Source organism: Narcine bancroftii, chromosome 3 (assembly GCF_036971445.1).
Source record: "Narcine bancroftii isolate sNarBan1 chromosome 3, sNarBan1.hap1, whole genome shotgun sequence".
In the NCBI taxonomy this organism is placed as follows: Eukaryota; Metazoa; Chordata; class Chondrichthyes; order Torpediniformes; family Narcinidae; genus Narcine; species Narcine bancroftii.
Genome location: NC_091471.1, coordinates 258,189,243 through 258,205,613, shown reverse-complemented (window position 1 = coordinate 258,205,613; position 16,371 = coordinate 258,189,243). Strand labels below are relative to the sequence as shown.

The following is a 16,371-nucleotide window of genomic DNA, read 5'->3' as shown; positions in this document are numbered from 1 at the left end:
GGGAAGTGAGAGAAGAGATAGCTGAGGCAGTAGCTATGATCTTTGAATCCTCTTTGGCCACGGGGAGGTGTCAGAGGATTGGAGGAAGGCAAATATAGTCCCCTTGTTTAAAGAAAGTAATAGGGAGAATCCTGGGAATTATAGGCCTTTGTCCATGGTGTGCAAACTATCGGAGAAGATTCTTAAGGATAGGATCTATGAACATTTGGAGAAGTCCAGTCTACTCCAGGATAGTCAGCATGGCTTTGTGAAGGGAAGGTCATGCCTCACAAGTGGTTGAACTCCATTTTGTCACCACTCATTCCTTTCCTCAATGGGATAGAGATCTGGTTTGTCCTTTCTCTTTCATTTTTGGTATTATTCTTGCAAAGCATCTTTGCACCCTTTCCATTTTAAGAAGGAGACCCGGCTAATATTATTTCACAGTGGCCCAACCCATTTTTAGCACAAACCTACTCCTTTCAATTCTACTCATCAGGAAATAAACACTGGTGATTGATTTGCTTTCTTTCTTATCTCACCAATCTGTGGTTTATTGTTGCTCCAACTTCTCTTTGTCCCTCTATCCATTCCAACTTGTACCTTCCCTAATGTACGACATGCCTTGCTTTTATCTGGGTTGAATATTTACTGTCAGTAACTCGACAGTCTTACAAGTCTACCAATAACCTGCTGATGATCTCAGTATCAGGAAATTCAGACCATTTTACGACTACTATAAATAAAAATAGTACTGCACAAAAAGTCGGGCCGTGTCTGTGGTTCATTGATCATTCAGGAATCTGATGGCGTGGGGAAGAAGCCATCCTTGTGCCACTGAGTGCTTGTCTTTAGGCTCCCGTACCTTTTCCCTGATGGTAGCAGAGTGAAGAGGACATGGTGGCTGCTTTTTTAAGACACCGCCTCATGTCGATGTCCTCGATGGAGTGAAGTCTGGTGCCTGTGATGTCGCAGGCCGAGTTAACAACCTTCTGGAGTTTATTCTTGTCCTGAGAGTTGGCATCTCCAGTGACGCAACCAGCCAGAATGCTTTCCACGGTACACATGTAGAAGATTTCAAGAGTCTTCGGTGACATACCGAATCTCCTCAGACACCTCACAAACTATAGCTGCTGATGAGCCTTCTTCATGATTCCATCAGTGTGGAGGCTCCAGGACAAATCCTTAGAAATGTTGACACCCAGGAATTTGAATTTCTTGATCCTCTCCACTACTGAGCCCTCGATGAGGACTTCACCATCTTCCCCTGACTTCCTCTGAAGTCCACAACCATCTCCTTGGTCTTGCTGACTTTGAGTGCAAGGTTGTTGTCATTACACCATTCAGCGAGCTGATTGATCTCCCTCCTGTACACCTCCTCATTGCCATTTGTGATTCTGCCAACAACTGTGGTGTCATCAGCAAATTTGTAGATGGCGTTGGAAATGTACCTGGCCACACAGTCATGGGTGTGTAAAGAGTAGAGCAGGGGGCTAAGCACACATTCTTGGAGTGCACCTGTGTTGATGATCAGTGAGGAGGAGACATTTCCAATTCATACTGACTGTGGTCTTCCGATGAGTATGTCAAGGATCCAGATGCAGAGGGGGGGTACAGAGGGTTAGAGTTTGTACCTTCTTGACCAGCCCTGAGGGAATAATGGTATTGAATGATGAGCAGTATTTGATGAAGTGCGGCCATATTTATGAGTTTTCAAGGTGATCCAGAGCTGAGTGGAGAGCCAGCGATATTGCATCTGCTGCGGAACAATTGTAATGATAGGCAAATTGCAGTAGATCCAGATCTTTACTTAGGTACATGTTAATTCTGGCCATGACCAGCCTCTCGAAGTGTTTCCTCACAGTAAAAGTTAGTGGTACTGAACAGTAATCCCTCCCAATTTGGTATCAATTCTATAAATTATGAAGAGCAGGGTCACAACATTAGTCCTTCATGATTTTTACATAGCATTCGTGGGATTTTTCCATTAAGACTAGCCTCCAATGTGCCAGCATTGGTCGCTCACACTGGAACATCCAAAACCTGCAAATCCCCATTTTAATCCACCATTTAATGCATCATATTGGCATTCCATGAACAAAAGGGGCAGGACATGTAACTCAACAGCAACGGTGACTGAGTCTAATGTCACGTATAACGTTGACGGAATGTTAGACCCACTTGTTTTCCCAAAAATTGGCTCTAAACTATTCCCCCAGTTTTATATACCTGTGATATTGGTGAGTAATACTGTCGGTCCCTGCACTGGTCATTGTTGTGTTGAGAAAGTCTCAGGTCTGTGAGAGACAAGTCTGGATACAAGGCTTTGCTATCAAACTGAACTTTTATTAACACACAACAATAGCTACAAGAGTATGTGAAAACTGCAGCACAAATAAAACACACAAGCACACAATTTAAAAAAGAGTGTGGGAAAATCTACTGCAAGTATTGATCAAAAGAAGTGGATTTGAAACTTTTTCTTTTCACTCATGTACCACCTTAAGTAATCCCTTACTAATCACTGCTACCTATCATTGGGGGCTGGTGGTGGACTGTCGGGGGTGGGGAGAAGCAGAGAGTGGGGCGGTGGGCTCCAGACTGGTCAAACCCACAGGCCATCTTGCTCACCATCTTGCAGACCTATTGTCCAATATAAAGTAGGGTTTAGGTTAGGGTCAGTGTTAGGGTTAGACTTAGTGGCCCACAGAAACAGAGAGCAGACAGCCGACTGCTGGGACAGAGCGGGACAGTGGGCCACAGGAGAGAGCAGGGAGCACTAAAAAAAGATTACAGTACACAATTCCAAGATTGTCCTGGAATAGCTGCAGTGTAGTTTCCACTGCAGGTATTCTGGGAAAATTACAAGGGATCTAGACGAAGAAAGACGGGACTGAAATGACACCCCCATTCTCGTTTCATGCTTTTTGCGCAGTGTTCCATAAAAAAAGGAATAATTTCCTGTAACGCAGTGGTGTGTAAAAATCATATTTGTGGAACACCTTCCTTAGCTCTCTTAAACTCCCACTCTCTGCATTATTTCCTTTTTTTTTCCTTTTTAAAATATTTTATTGATATTTAAAATATAAACAATTGAATGGACCTATGTGCCACAAAATTAGAAAAAAAATTACAAATATGATTGTAATTAAGGAATCCAGAACATGTTCTTAATAATAAAATAAAGAAAAACAACTTAAAAAAAGTTTAAAAATTTCCAAACCCTTTCCTCGAAGCAAGGTTGAGAATGGACATGTTTGAATCAAGTAGCTCCTTCTTGGAGAGGGATGACACAGTGCCAAGATTCCTGAACAACACTAAATCTTAAGATTATTATAGTCGTCCATATCTTTTGGAATTTAATATTTGAATCCTTGATAGCATATCTTTTTATAATTTAAGCAAGACGTGATATTGTTTAGCCACTGTGCATATGCAGGTGGGGTATTACCTTTCTATTTGATCAATATTGTATGAAGTAAAAAGAGTTTGGCTCTGAGTGGAAGCCAGTAATACATCACCTTCTTGAGATATTCCAAAAAGAGCAATTAAAGGGCGAGGTTCCAATTTTAAATTTAAATCACCAATAGAGTTTGAAAAACACCCTTCCAAAATTTTTCTAAGCTATGGCAGGTCCAGAACATATTTGCCATATAAAGGATTCATTGCAGAATAAAAACGGGACTGTTTTACTTTAGACATTTGTGCTCTGTGGAGCACTTTAAATTGCAGCAAACGATGCTGTGCGCAAAAAGGAAGTCGCATTAATCAAATAGAATCCCAAACCTCATTGGAGGGTGAAAGGTTAAAATCCTGCTCCCAGGCGTTCTTGATTTTTAACTAACGAGGCTTGTCCTAAATTAACCACTTGGTCATAGATGTTAAGCCTTTATGAGGAGGTTGTAATTCAAAAAAATGTTTCAAGAACATTCTTCTCAGGAAAATCTGAAATCTGAGATCAAACAAAAGGTCTAATTTGTAAATATCTCAAAAAATGAATGTTAAGTAAAATTAATTTTGCCACCCATTGTTCAAAAGATGCAAAATTGTTGTCAATAAAAAGGTCTTTAAAACAAATAATACTCAATCTGTGCCAGTCATTAAAGGTAGAGTCTTGCACAGAAGGTTGAGGAAGTGATTGGATATAATAGAGCTGGTTAAAAAAAAACTCTGAAATCCAAAAGACCTTCTAAATTGTGCTCATATTCTCAAACTGTTTTTAATTATTAGATTATCAGTTAATTTATATAGAGAAGAGGATAAAGAAGTCCCTAGAATTGCCAGAAGTATTCTTAGCAAAAATTTGTTCCATTTTTACCCATGTGGGGGCGGTCAACTCGATCATCAAATTGGAACAAAAGTATCAAGTTCCAGATATTGACCACCCGATAATAAAATCTAAAGGTAGGAAAAGCCAAACCATCGTTCCTTTTCACTTTCTGAAGATGAATTTCATTTAAGCGGGGGTATTTTACTTGCCATATATAAGAAAAATAAGTGAATTGAAAAAAGATTTAGGAATAGAAATGAAAATTTAGGTAAAATAATCATTTTAATAGAATTAATACGACTAATCATATAAATAGATGATGGTGACCATCTTGTTAAGAGCAATTTTACACGATTAAATAAAATAGAAAGTTTTTCTTAAAAGGATGTTTCTAACTCCTTGTAATTATAATAATCACATTCTTAAAAGAAAAATCAGAATTCCTTGGTAGGGGCCATTTAAAGATAAAAGTTCACTTGTATGTAGATTCAACTTATACACTGAAACTGACTAAATCTTGATAACAAAGATAATGCGCTCAGTAAAGACGCATTTGGATTAGGTACAAAGAGCAAAAGAGCATTTATATAGACGGAAAATTTATGCTCAATGCCCCTCCTATAGATCCCTGAAAAATCTCCACACTCTCGAAAGGCAATTGCTGCTGGTTCCAAAACCAAATGAAAAGCACTGGACTTAAGGGCGACCTTGACAAGGACTCCATTGAAGATTAAAAGGTTTTGATGGTTGAAGATTAGTAAGAATTGAAGCAGTAAGGCATGTATACTGTATATTTCAGTGTACGAGTTGAGTTGTGAAACCCCAAAAATCTCTCAAATAGTGGGGGTCGAATAATACACTGGATATACTTTTGAGACCTTAAATTCAGCTCAAAATCCAATTCGCGCTGGTCCAGCATATCTTGACCCTTGAAAATCCAAAAAACACTCAACAGATTTTCATTGAAAACAACACAATTAGCACCCTTCAAAATTGCTCTCGCTGTCATTGTCTGAAACAAAGATGGCAGCCAACACATCCATACTCTCACTGTTTAATCAATCATCATATGGGTCCCAGTCTGTGTCTGATGAGGCGGTTTCAGCTTCATCGTCAGTGGCCCACAATAAATCATCTTCCATGCCATCAATTGCACAAGAGATACTGCACTTTTTAAACGATATTATCAGTCTCTAACTTTGTCCCATGTCTTGAGCGCAAAGTTACACAGCACATCAGATGATGCAACACGCATTGCCCCACCTTTTGTAAACGACTCTTCTGCACTCAACATCCATGTATTCCATTCCTCGGGCACATGGTCTTTGAATGGCTTATTCAGCAGACATCAAAAAGTTGCAATAGAAACGTAAAAACCTGCAAATGATTGAATTTTGAAATAAAAATCGAAAATACTGGAAATATTCAACAAATCAGGCAACATTGGTTGATAGAAATGGTTCTTATTTCAGTTTGATGACCATTTACTAGAACTGAAAACAGGAATTTCTCTGTAAGTAAAGGTGGTAGGGGAGTTGTTGCAGAGAAATGTACACTTAAGACTGGTCACCCTAATGACATGCTGACCAGATTCTTTGAATAATTAATACAGACATATTGGGAAAGTAGGTGAGCGTGATTGCTGGCTTCGCAATCACCAAAAGAACTCTCTTCAACTTGACAGACATGGTGTTCAATAAATAAAGGAATGTTCAGTCGACTATCTGAATAGAACATGTGACCAGTTTTTCTTAATGATGGACAATAATGTTAATGAAAACTTGTGTAAATGGCTGTTACAAAACAGATTCTTTGGAATCTGGAATTTAGGTGAACTAAGACTAGTTCATCTCAGCTTCCTAACTGCAGAACTCTTGCCTCCATGGAAATTCACTTCTACCCCTAGTTCCAATCCGAGAGATTGAATGGATTTTGTTTCATTGATGCTACCAATATGTTCTCATTAATTAAATGACGAGGATAATGTTCAGCTCTTAATTTAATTGCTGATATAGAAGGATTGGCATAGTCTCTTCTCTTTGGCTTGGCTTCGCAGACAAAGATTTATGGAGGGGTAAATGTCCACGTCAGCTGCAGGCTCATTTGTGGCTGACAAGTCCAATGAGGGACAGGCAGACACAGTTGCAGTGGAAAATTGGTTGGTTGGGTTTGGGTGTTGGGTTTTTCCTCCTTTGTCTTTTGTCAGTGAGGTGGGCTCTGCTGTCTTCTTCAAAGGAGGTTGCTGCCCGCCGAACTGTGAGGTGCCAAGATGCACGGTTTGAGGCGATATCAGCCCACTGGCGGGGGTCAATGTGGCAGGCACCAAGAGATTTCTTTAGGCAGTCCTTGTACCTCTTCTTTGGTGCACCTCTGTCACGGTGGCCAGTGGAGAGCTCGCCATATAACACGATCTTGGGAAGGCGATGGTCCTCCATTCTGGAGACATGACCTACCCAGCGCAGTTGGATCTTCAGCAGCGTGGACTCGATGCTGTCGGCCTCTGCCATCTCGAGTACTTCGACGTTAGGGTTGAAGTCACTCCAATGAATGTTGAGGCCGTAGGTGATGCCGGTAGAGGACCCATGATTCGGAGCCGAACAGGAGTGTGGGTATGACAACGGTTCTGTATACACTAATCTTTGTGAGGTTTTTCAGTTGGTTGTTTTTCCAGACTCTTTTGTGTAGTCTTCCAAAGGCGCCATTTGCCTTGGCGAGTCTGTTGTCTATCTTGTTGTCGATCCTTGCATCCGATGAAATGGTGCAGCCGAGATAGGTAAACTGGTTGACCGTTTTGAGTTTTGTGTGCCCGATGAGATGTGGGGGGGCTGGTAGTCATGGTGGGGAGCTGGCTGATGGAGGACCTCAGTTTTCTTCAGGCTGACTTCCAGGCCAAACATTTTGGCAGTTTCCGCAAAACAGGACGTCAAGCGCTGAAGAGCTGGGTCTGAATGGGCAACTAAAGCGGCATCGTCTGCAAAGAGTAGTTCACGGACAAGTTTCTCTTGTGTCTTGGTGTGAGCTTGCAGGCGCCTCAGATTGAAGAGACTGCCATCCGTGCGGTACCGGATGTAAACAGCGTCTTCATTGTTGAGGTCTTTCATGGCTTGGTTCAGCATCATGCTGAAGAAGATTGAAAAGAGGGTTGGTGCGAGAACGCAGCCTTGCTTCACGCCATTATTAATAGATACAGCAATGAGCTCTCTGAAACCTTCTCCATTAACAATGGCGTGATTGGCATGGTAAGAGCAATGTTATTACAGCGCCAGTGACCGAGGTTCAAATCTGGTGCTGTCCGTAAGTTTGTACATTCTCCCTATGTCTGTGCGAGGTTTCTCCATGTGCACTGGTGTCCTGGGTAAACTTGTACCTCTCACTTTGTTCATTTTAGATTGATCACAGTGTTTGAGCTACCGAAAGAAAATAGACACACAGACACCGAGAGCAGTTCAGTTTATACAAATGTTTATTACAAATTCAAAAGCTGATTTCAAACTACAATATCCTAGCCCTTCCCAATTATACTTATCTTTTTTAAAAAAAAATAATCTGACCCACGGGTTCCGCACCATAATCATCCCGTCCTGGAGACGGTCACTCGCTAAGTCCAAATTATACTTATCAACACCTGAACTGGTTCCAACTGCCAAAGCGAGGCAACGATTTCACACTTGTAGTAGGTTGTTGAGGCGCTGGTAGCAGCTTCTCCACCTCCCTCGACCGGGACGTTAGCTGGACTCTAGAAGTTCTTCTTCTTGCTGAGAGATGTTGCCACCTCTCAGAGAGTCTTAAACTTCAGCCGCGGGACCATGGCTGAGATTACCCAAAAACTGCTTACCCAAGCACCTATTCCCAGCACAGTAAGAAAGATAACCGAGCAAGCTAGCATGCTAGGCTTCTATCGAATATATAACGTAATTTTCAGCTTATCACTTTGAATACAATGGTTTATTTTGCATCAAGGCTAGGCCTCTGACAGTCTGTGACCAAAACAAACAGGAAGATTAAATGTTCTTGGTACACAGATGTCCTTTCGTCAGATAACTGCATCTCTGGCCCCTTGGTGGAATTTAGCTTATGTCTGCTGATTCTAAAAAACAAGCAGGTTCTCAGCCTTGCAGAAGCAGAGGCTGCAAAAGTGAAAAAACACGGTTTAAATCTTCCATTACAACTGGTTCCCTCCAAAATGTACCTGGCTTCTAAGTGAATTGGGGTATTTATGTGGCAAGGGCTCATGGGCCGGGAGGGCTGGATATTTTGCTGTATGTCTCAATTTTTAAAATTTAAACATCACTATTTTAGTGATAAATGTTCGGCATTAAAAATATGTGAGAAGAAATTAGGTTAAAAGAACTGTAGCTTTGCATTTATCACTGATCTGGAGGGGATGAGTCTTTTCCTTCGCTCAATGCTGATGGAGTCCAGAATCTACCAGAGACTCACACCTCACAGTGTGGGAAAGCACAACTCTGGCTTTTATGCTTCTGACAAAACCCAGCTCACTCCTCCACAGTGAGAACAAGTCAAAAGAGCCTTTCATCCTCTTATCAACCACACTGCAATAGTTTCAATCTCCTGTTCCAGAAGAACAGGAAGATTATTCCCTAGTACAAAACCCAAGACCCTCTCACACTACCAAAGCTCAGCACTTCTGCCATAATTACTGGTGTATAGGCTCTCTTGCTAGACTCTGAAGACTTACTGAAATTTTAAGATCTCCACAACCCAGGGACCAATGAAGATAAGAGTGCAGATGGAGTATGGTGGAAGGATGGAACGAAGACAAGCAAAGCCAAATTGAGTCAACCCTCTCTATTCTTTCCTTTAACTTGTTTCTGTGCTTTGACAACCCATCCACGACATTTAGCGTGTATTATTCCTGGGATAGAAGGTACAGTCAAAGACTCCATTCAGAGATTGAACATGGGACAAAACTCATCATGAGGTCTGTGGAAATGGAGGCAGACAACTTCATACTTAACCATTCAGCACGTCACTGTAAGGCAGAAATGGTAATTCAGCTTGCACATTTTTTCCCTGCTGTCTTTGAAGCATTCTGTTGTCAAAATGTGTGCACATTAGTAAAGTACAATCTTTCATTATACACTTATTACCCAAGAAAAGCAGGCACCTGATGCCCTAAGAGCATTTTAATCAAGTGTTGGGATACGGAACTTAGTAACGAGATAATCCTGCTGTTAAAGTCTTCTTCTTTTACTAGGGATGTCTCCTGCTGACTCTTCCCTTCCCCGATAGAGTTCTGTATTACTTGAATATCTACCCACCAAGTTACTCCTCTGTTAACCCCCTGCCATGTCTATCTCTTTCACTGTCTCCTTTCCTGTTGCTCCCCACCCCCTTCCCTTCTTTCTCTTTATCCGGCCGAGCAATAAACTCAATGCAGGTTGAACCTCTTTAATCTGATGACATTGGAACCTGGCTATTGCCAGACCACAGAAAATGCCGGAAAATAGAAAATGCACAGAAAATAGCTGTCAAAGATGGGGTCGGTGCCTCGATCAGACCCATTTTCTGAGCTAAAAGGATCAAATATATCACAAATCAAATCTTGGTTTAACACCTTTACAGCTCCAGTGATCGGGGCCAGGGTTTGAATCCCACACTGTCTGAGAGTAGTTTGTACTAACGGTGGCAGATTCAAAACATGCTGGACCTCAGGAGTTGCTGGACCACAGAGCACCAGATAATAGAGGTTCGACCGGTATAGCTTACTGAGAGAAAAAGGAATGGAAGGAGTTGCTATAAGAAATGTTAGCCTGCTGTAGACTAGTCCAACAAAGCTGCACATTTAATAAACTCTGCTTCACAAGGAGTTTAACCAGTACATATTCAACCTTGGATCTTTCACTGCTGATGGTTAATGGCTCAGTCTCAGAGATAGCAATAGATTTCTGATCTGGTCCCACACTCATTTCTTTCACAAAGTAGGATTGGAAATTTCTTTCTCTCATAAATGCTGTCATCCATGTCTTATTTTATAGAGATTGAATTCTCCAGGAACATAATGAAAATGGCAGAAACAAGCAAGAATTTAATCAACCAAGAGGTAAAGTGATCCATGCAATGATGTGTTTTATAAGTTGTTTTAGTTCCTCTGTTAATTTGATAATTCAATCTCACCAACTGGTTCATATGACCACTCAGGTCTTCAAGATTCAATGTTATCGTCAGAGTAATAAAACAGTGTCATATTACATGAAATTCCTTTTGGCCCACAACAAGGCAGGCAGATTCACCACTGACAGGAAAAGTCTGAAGTGCCTCTTACATTTCTGACCTACAGTCAGAGAAGGAGAAGCAAGAGAGTCCCCCCAGAGTCATCGAGTCTCTGTAGATTTGCCTCCAGCACATCTGCAGCCCCCACAGCCACCAGAGTCCTACGTGAGCTCCAGACTCGAACCTCCAACATGATCAAGAATCCTTCAGCGCCCTCGGCGCCTCTTTGCATCCCGGTTCCAATACCTGGTACCCTTCCAGTCAGTTTGAGCCAGTCTCCAGCAGTCCACAGCCCAGCGCGAGCCTCCTGACAGCGGTCCCCAGCAGGCCACGGCTTCCTCGAGTTCCTCACCTCCAGTCGCCAGCAGCCGCTGCATGCACTGGTCCCTCAGCAGCAGAGCCCCCTCACTGGTTCGCTGCTGCGGTCACTGTCCCCACGGGTCGTCATCTCCTCTTCTCCCTCTCAGACAGGGAGTGATCTTCCCGTCCTCTGATGCCCTGTTCCAGTCCCTCCACTTCCCTGGAGTCTGTGGCCCCCTTGTGGCTGCTGCTAATTAATAACCGCCACCATCTTGGGTGCAGACCCGTGGTCACGGGATCTCAACTAAAGCCATTGTCGGCTCCTCAATGCAATGGGCCCTTCAAACCCCATGCAGAGTTGATGGCAGTCGGCTGGGTGCCTGAACCCTATGGGAGCGCTGTATCTCCGCTCCCTCGCTCCCCGTAGGTCCGCACCAATGGCAGTGCCGCCATCTTGCATTGTATCTTTATATTTACAAAATAAAACAAAACGCTGTGTGGCCTGCTGAGTTTTTCCAGCATTTTTGTGTGAACAACAATCACAGCGGCTGAACACTTTCTCGTTTAACTCTATTAACTTTGAGCATTCTCCACATTTTTGACCACCTTTTTCTTTGGATGAGACATTTACAGAAATCAATTCCCCCTCACCCCAAAAAAAAACTGGTGCATGCAAAAATAAATCCTCCCAAGGGGGTGATTTGAAAAGGAAGAGGGTTCTGGGCATCATTCCTTGACTAGCAAAACTGAAAATAACGTCATTTCCTTTTCGCTGCAATGTTGGTTGTGGAATTTTGTGATGGGACTATAACCAGTAGAGATTAAAATCGGGAATTGAAGGACTACGTGGTAAGTTGGACAGAATCAGTAGAGAAACTAAGTGAACAGGACAGATCTTCTGCTGCCTGACGTCGTATTTCTTTCAGGGTGGTCCAGGGGCTGTTCAGTTGGAGGGCTGAGTTCCAGCTCATCAGCATGGGTTAGGATAGGGTTAGACTAAGCAGACTAAGCAAGGCTTCTCTCACCTCTCCTGTCCTCCCATCATTGTCGCCGTTTGTCTGTTGGCCTGTGCTCCTCCCCTTAGCCCTTTCTTTCCTTCTTCCCAGCCTTTTGTTCAGGCACCTGCCCGCTTTTTACTTGAAGAAGGGTTCAGGCCCAGAATGTCGGTCCTACATCTTTACCTCGAGACCTGCAGAGGTCCTCCAGCATTTCTAGACATTTACTACAATCACAGTGTCTGCAGATGTTTGTGTCTCACTCCTCTCAGCCTGTACCACAGACATTTTAAAAAGTGACTAAATAAAAACATGGTGTTCAAAAATTTTAAATAGTTTAAAAAATATGTGAAGACTGATTTCTCCCATTTTATTTCACCATGCTTCTCTATTGAAAAACAGACTGTGGTGATGAGTTTCCTCCATTGTATTCCATTATTGTTGGCTACTGTATATATGGAGCTGGCCTCCCCACTGATGACTCATACCCTATGATTCCTCCCCCGTGGTCCTGGGCCATAAAGGTCGAGCCACCTCTCCCTTGCCACCATTCCTATACCTGGATCTGGGCCAGCAAGGTTCTTCTGTACATTAAAGCCTTTCGTTCCCTCAGCCTAGTCTTGATGGTTACTGGTAGTGCACTACACCGAGTTGCAACCATCAGGTTCCCCAGTATCCTGGTGAAAGATGAGCCTCATTGTTTCAGGATTTGATGCTGTGTTGTCGATCCTGTTTTGTCCGAAGTAATTTTAACATGAACAGTATTTTGATTTTGCATAAACCAGAAGAACTACACCACAACTATGGCTCAGTGGACTGCATTTCTGCCTGCAGGTCAGCACATTATAGCTTAAACTTAAGCACCATCGACTAAACTAACATTCACAAAATCGCCCTTTGGATTAGATGTTAAACTGAAACACTGCGTAAGGCCTCACTGGCAGGATATATGTGAAAAGCCTGGGTGTTTTCACCTGGATCCAGGCACTTATTCATGCTTCAAGCAAAAACGAAGATGAACTGTGCTTCACCTAGTGAAGCTGCTGCCTCAATCTGGTTTCAGTTCTGATCTTGGGGATTGTCAGGATGGAGCTAAAATGTTTTCCCTGTGAAGGTCTATTTCCTCTGGGTGTCCCAGTTTTCTCCTACATCCCAGACATGCAGGTTGGTAGGTTAACTGGCTTGTAAATTGCCTGTAGAGTTAAGAACATAAGAAATAGGAGCAGGAGTTGGCCATCCGTCCCATCGAGCCTGTTCCGCCATTCAATGAGATCATAGCTGATCTGATCATTGACTCAACTCCACCGATCTGCCTTTTCCCCATATTCCTTTTATATGTAAAAATCTATCTTACTGAACCTTAAATATGTTTAATGAAGTCACCTCAACTGCTTCCCTGGCAGAGAATTCCACAGAATTCTGAGAAAAAGAGTTTTTCCTCATCTCCATCTTAAATCTATTCCCCTGAATCTTGAAGCTGCGTCCCTAGTTCTGGTCTCATCTACCAGTGAAAATAATTTTCCTGCCTTTACCTTATCTATTCCTTTCATAATGTTATATGTTTCTATAAGATCTCCTCTCATTCTTCTGAATTCGAGTGAGTATAATCTTAGATGATTTAGTCTCTCCTTGTAGGTCAACCCTCTCATCTCCGGGATCAATCTGGTGAACCTCCTCTGGACTGCCTCCCAGAACAGTCTATCCTTCCTCAAGTATGGAGATGCCTTGTACAGTTACAGCACGACCTCCCTGCTCTTTAATTCAATTTCTCTGGTGATGAAGACCAACATTCCATTTGCCTTCTTAATAACCTGTTCTACCTGCAACCCAACTTTTTGCGATTCATGCATAGGCCCTCCCAAGTCCTTCTGCACTTCAGCACCTGCTGGAGTCTTTCACCATTTAAATAATAATCTGCTCTTCTATTTTTCCTACCAAAGTGGATGACCTCGCATTTACTAACATTGGACTCCATCTGCCAGGCCTTTGCCCACTCACCTACCTTAACTATATCCTTCTGCAGCTTCTCCAAATCCTCTGTTCAAATTGCTTTTCCACTCAATTTAATATCATCCGCAAACTTGGCTACACTACCCTCTGTCCCCTCTTCCAAATCCTCAATGTAAATGGTGAACAGCTATGGGCCCAGCACCAATCCCTGCAGCATCCCACTTACCATTGTCTGCCAATCAGAAGAAACATCCATTTATCCAACTCTCAATCTATACCAATATACTTAACTTAACTGCATTCATCTGTATCTAAGTTTCTTGTGTGGCACAAGAGTTGTTGGTGGGTAGTAGATGGGGAGAATAAAATGGGTACTTGATGCTTGGCCCAGTGGGTCAAAGGGCCTGCTCCTTGCTAGATGACCTTTTGAGTAACTCGTACCTGAAGCATTTAAGGTTGGTACCCAGATCTTCCGTATGTTTGCCCTGGTTCGATTCAGAGTTCAGATTTATTGTCAGAGCATATGCTGAGTGATGTAGATGCTTGATGATTGCTGCTGCTCTCCGACACTAGCATTCCCTGTTGATGTTCTTGGTGGTGGGGAGGGTTTTGCCTGTAATGTCCTGGGCTGTGTCTAGTACCTTTTGCAGGACTTTACGCTCAGGGATATTAGTGTTCCCATTCCAGACTGCGATGCAGCTGGTCAACACAATTTCCACCGCACATTTGTAGAAATTTGCGATGTCATCACCAACCTCCGCAAACTTCTGAGGACGTAGAGGCACTGACGAGCTTTCTTCCAAGATTCCAACTTGAATTTGGAATTGACGATCAAGGTTTGTCACCCGGGATGGAAAAGGATAAGGTCCTTAACCTGTTGCCTGGTCAGTTTCAACTGCTTCATTCAGCTACTGTCTTGAACCTGCTGAGAGTCAGATCACAGGCATTTAAGTCTGGAGATCCAGATCGCTACAGCAGGAGCAGGTATGACCTGACGGAAGCTATCTCTCGGGCAAAGTGGAGATTCCGGATGAAAATGGAAACAACATGGGACACCCAACAGCTTTGGCAGGGCCTAAATGCCAAAACCTTTTACAAAACAAATCCAGTAAAGAGGCAGATGGCAAAATTTCTCTCCCAGAGGAACTCAACGCCTTCTACACCTGATTTGATAACAGCAACAGTGAAGAACCACTCCATACCCTCACATCCCCTGAAGACTCCATCCTGTCTGTAAATGAGAATGATGTGCGCGCTGCTGCCTCCAGGAGAGTGAATCTGAGGAAAGCATCTGATCTAGATGGAGTAGCTGGCTGAATATTAAAAATCTGTGCTGACTAACTTACCAAGGTTTTCATGGATATCTTCAATATCTCACTCCTGCAGGGTATGGTGCCCCCACCTGTTTCAAACAAGCATCAATCATACTGGTGCCCATGAAGAGTGGTAACCTGCCTTAATGACTATTGACCAGTAGCACTCACATCTACAGTGATGAAGTGTTTTGAAAGGCTGGTGATGAAGCAGATCAGCTCCTGTCTGAGTGGTGATGTGGATACATTCCAGTTCACCTATCGTAGTAGACTCTACACAATCCTCTCGAACACCTGGACTGCAAAGATGCTCTTTATTGACTACAGTACGAAATTCAACACCATCATCCCCTCAAAACTGATCAGCAAACTCCAAGACCTGAGAGTTAACACCCCACTATGTAATTAGATCATGGATTGCCTCACCTCCAGACCAAAATCAGTGAAGATTGGTAAGGTCTTCTCCACAACCTCCATCAGTACCAGAGCACCACAGGGCTGTGTTCTTAGCTCCCTGCTCTACTCACTTTACTCCTACAACTGTGTGGCTCAGTACAATAACACCATCTACAAATTTTCCAATGATACAATGGTAGTGGTTGTGTAAAGGAAGAGCATGCAGGATGGAGATTGAAAACTTGGCTGAATGGTGCTCCAACAACAACCTTGCATTCAAAGTCACCAAAACTAAGGAGCTTATTGTTGAGTTCAGGAAAGGAAAGCCAGAGGTTTACAATCCAGTGATCATTGGGGGACCAGAGTTGGAGAGGGTGAGCAAATTTAAGTTCTTGGGAGTCACGATCTTGAAGGACCTTTCCTGGACCCAACACATTAATGTCATCATGAAGAAAGCACGTCAGCACCTCTACTCTTTCAGGAGTTTGCGGAGGTTTGGTATGACACCAGAAAATTTCTACAGAGGTGTGGTGAAAAGTGTGCTGACTGGAACTCCAATACCTCTGAATGTAAAGACATCCAAAAGGTAGTGGACACGACCCAGGACATCACAGGCAAAACCCTCCCCACTATCAAGAACATCTACAGGGAACGCTGCCATCAGAGAGCAGCAGAAATCATCAAGGATCCAACACCACCCAGCACAAGCTCAGTTCTCGTTGCTGCCATCAGGAAAGAGGTATCGGTACCACAGAATTCTCACCACCAAGTTCAGGAACAGCTGCTACCCCTCCACCATCAGACTGCTCAATGACAAACTCAATCAAGGACTCATTTAAGGACTCTGATTTGTGTACTTTATTGATTTTCTTTTTGGTCTCTCTGTATTTTAGTCAGTTTGTTCCACTCCTTATCTATTTACAGTTTTTTATTT

General features: G+C 42.9%; 1 protein-coding gene across 11 annotated transcripts in view; it reads left to right on the top strand.

Moving 5' to 3' along the window:
- LOC138758574 (GEM-interacting protein-like) overlaps nt 1-16,371 on the top strand; it is a 197,261-nt gene that overhangs the window by 128,243 nt on the left and 52,647 nt on the right. For all 11 annotated transcript variants that reach the window (XM_069927700.1, XM_069927701.1, XM_069927704.1 and 8 more), the window contains one exon: nt 10,249-10,313. In XM_069927700.1, coding sequence (XP_069783801.1) covers nt 10,249-10,313 — 65 coding nt within the window. The remainder of the gene's footprint in view (nt 1-10,248; nt 10,314-16,371) is intronic.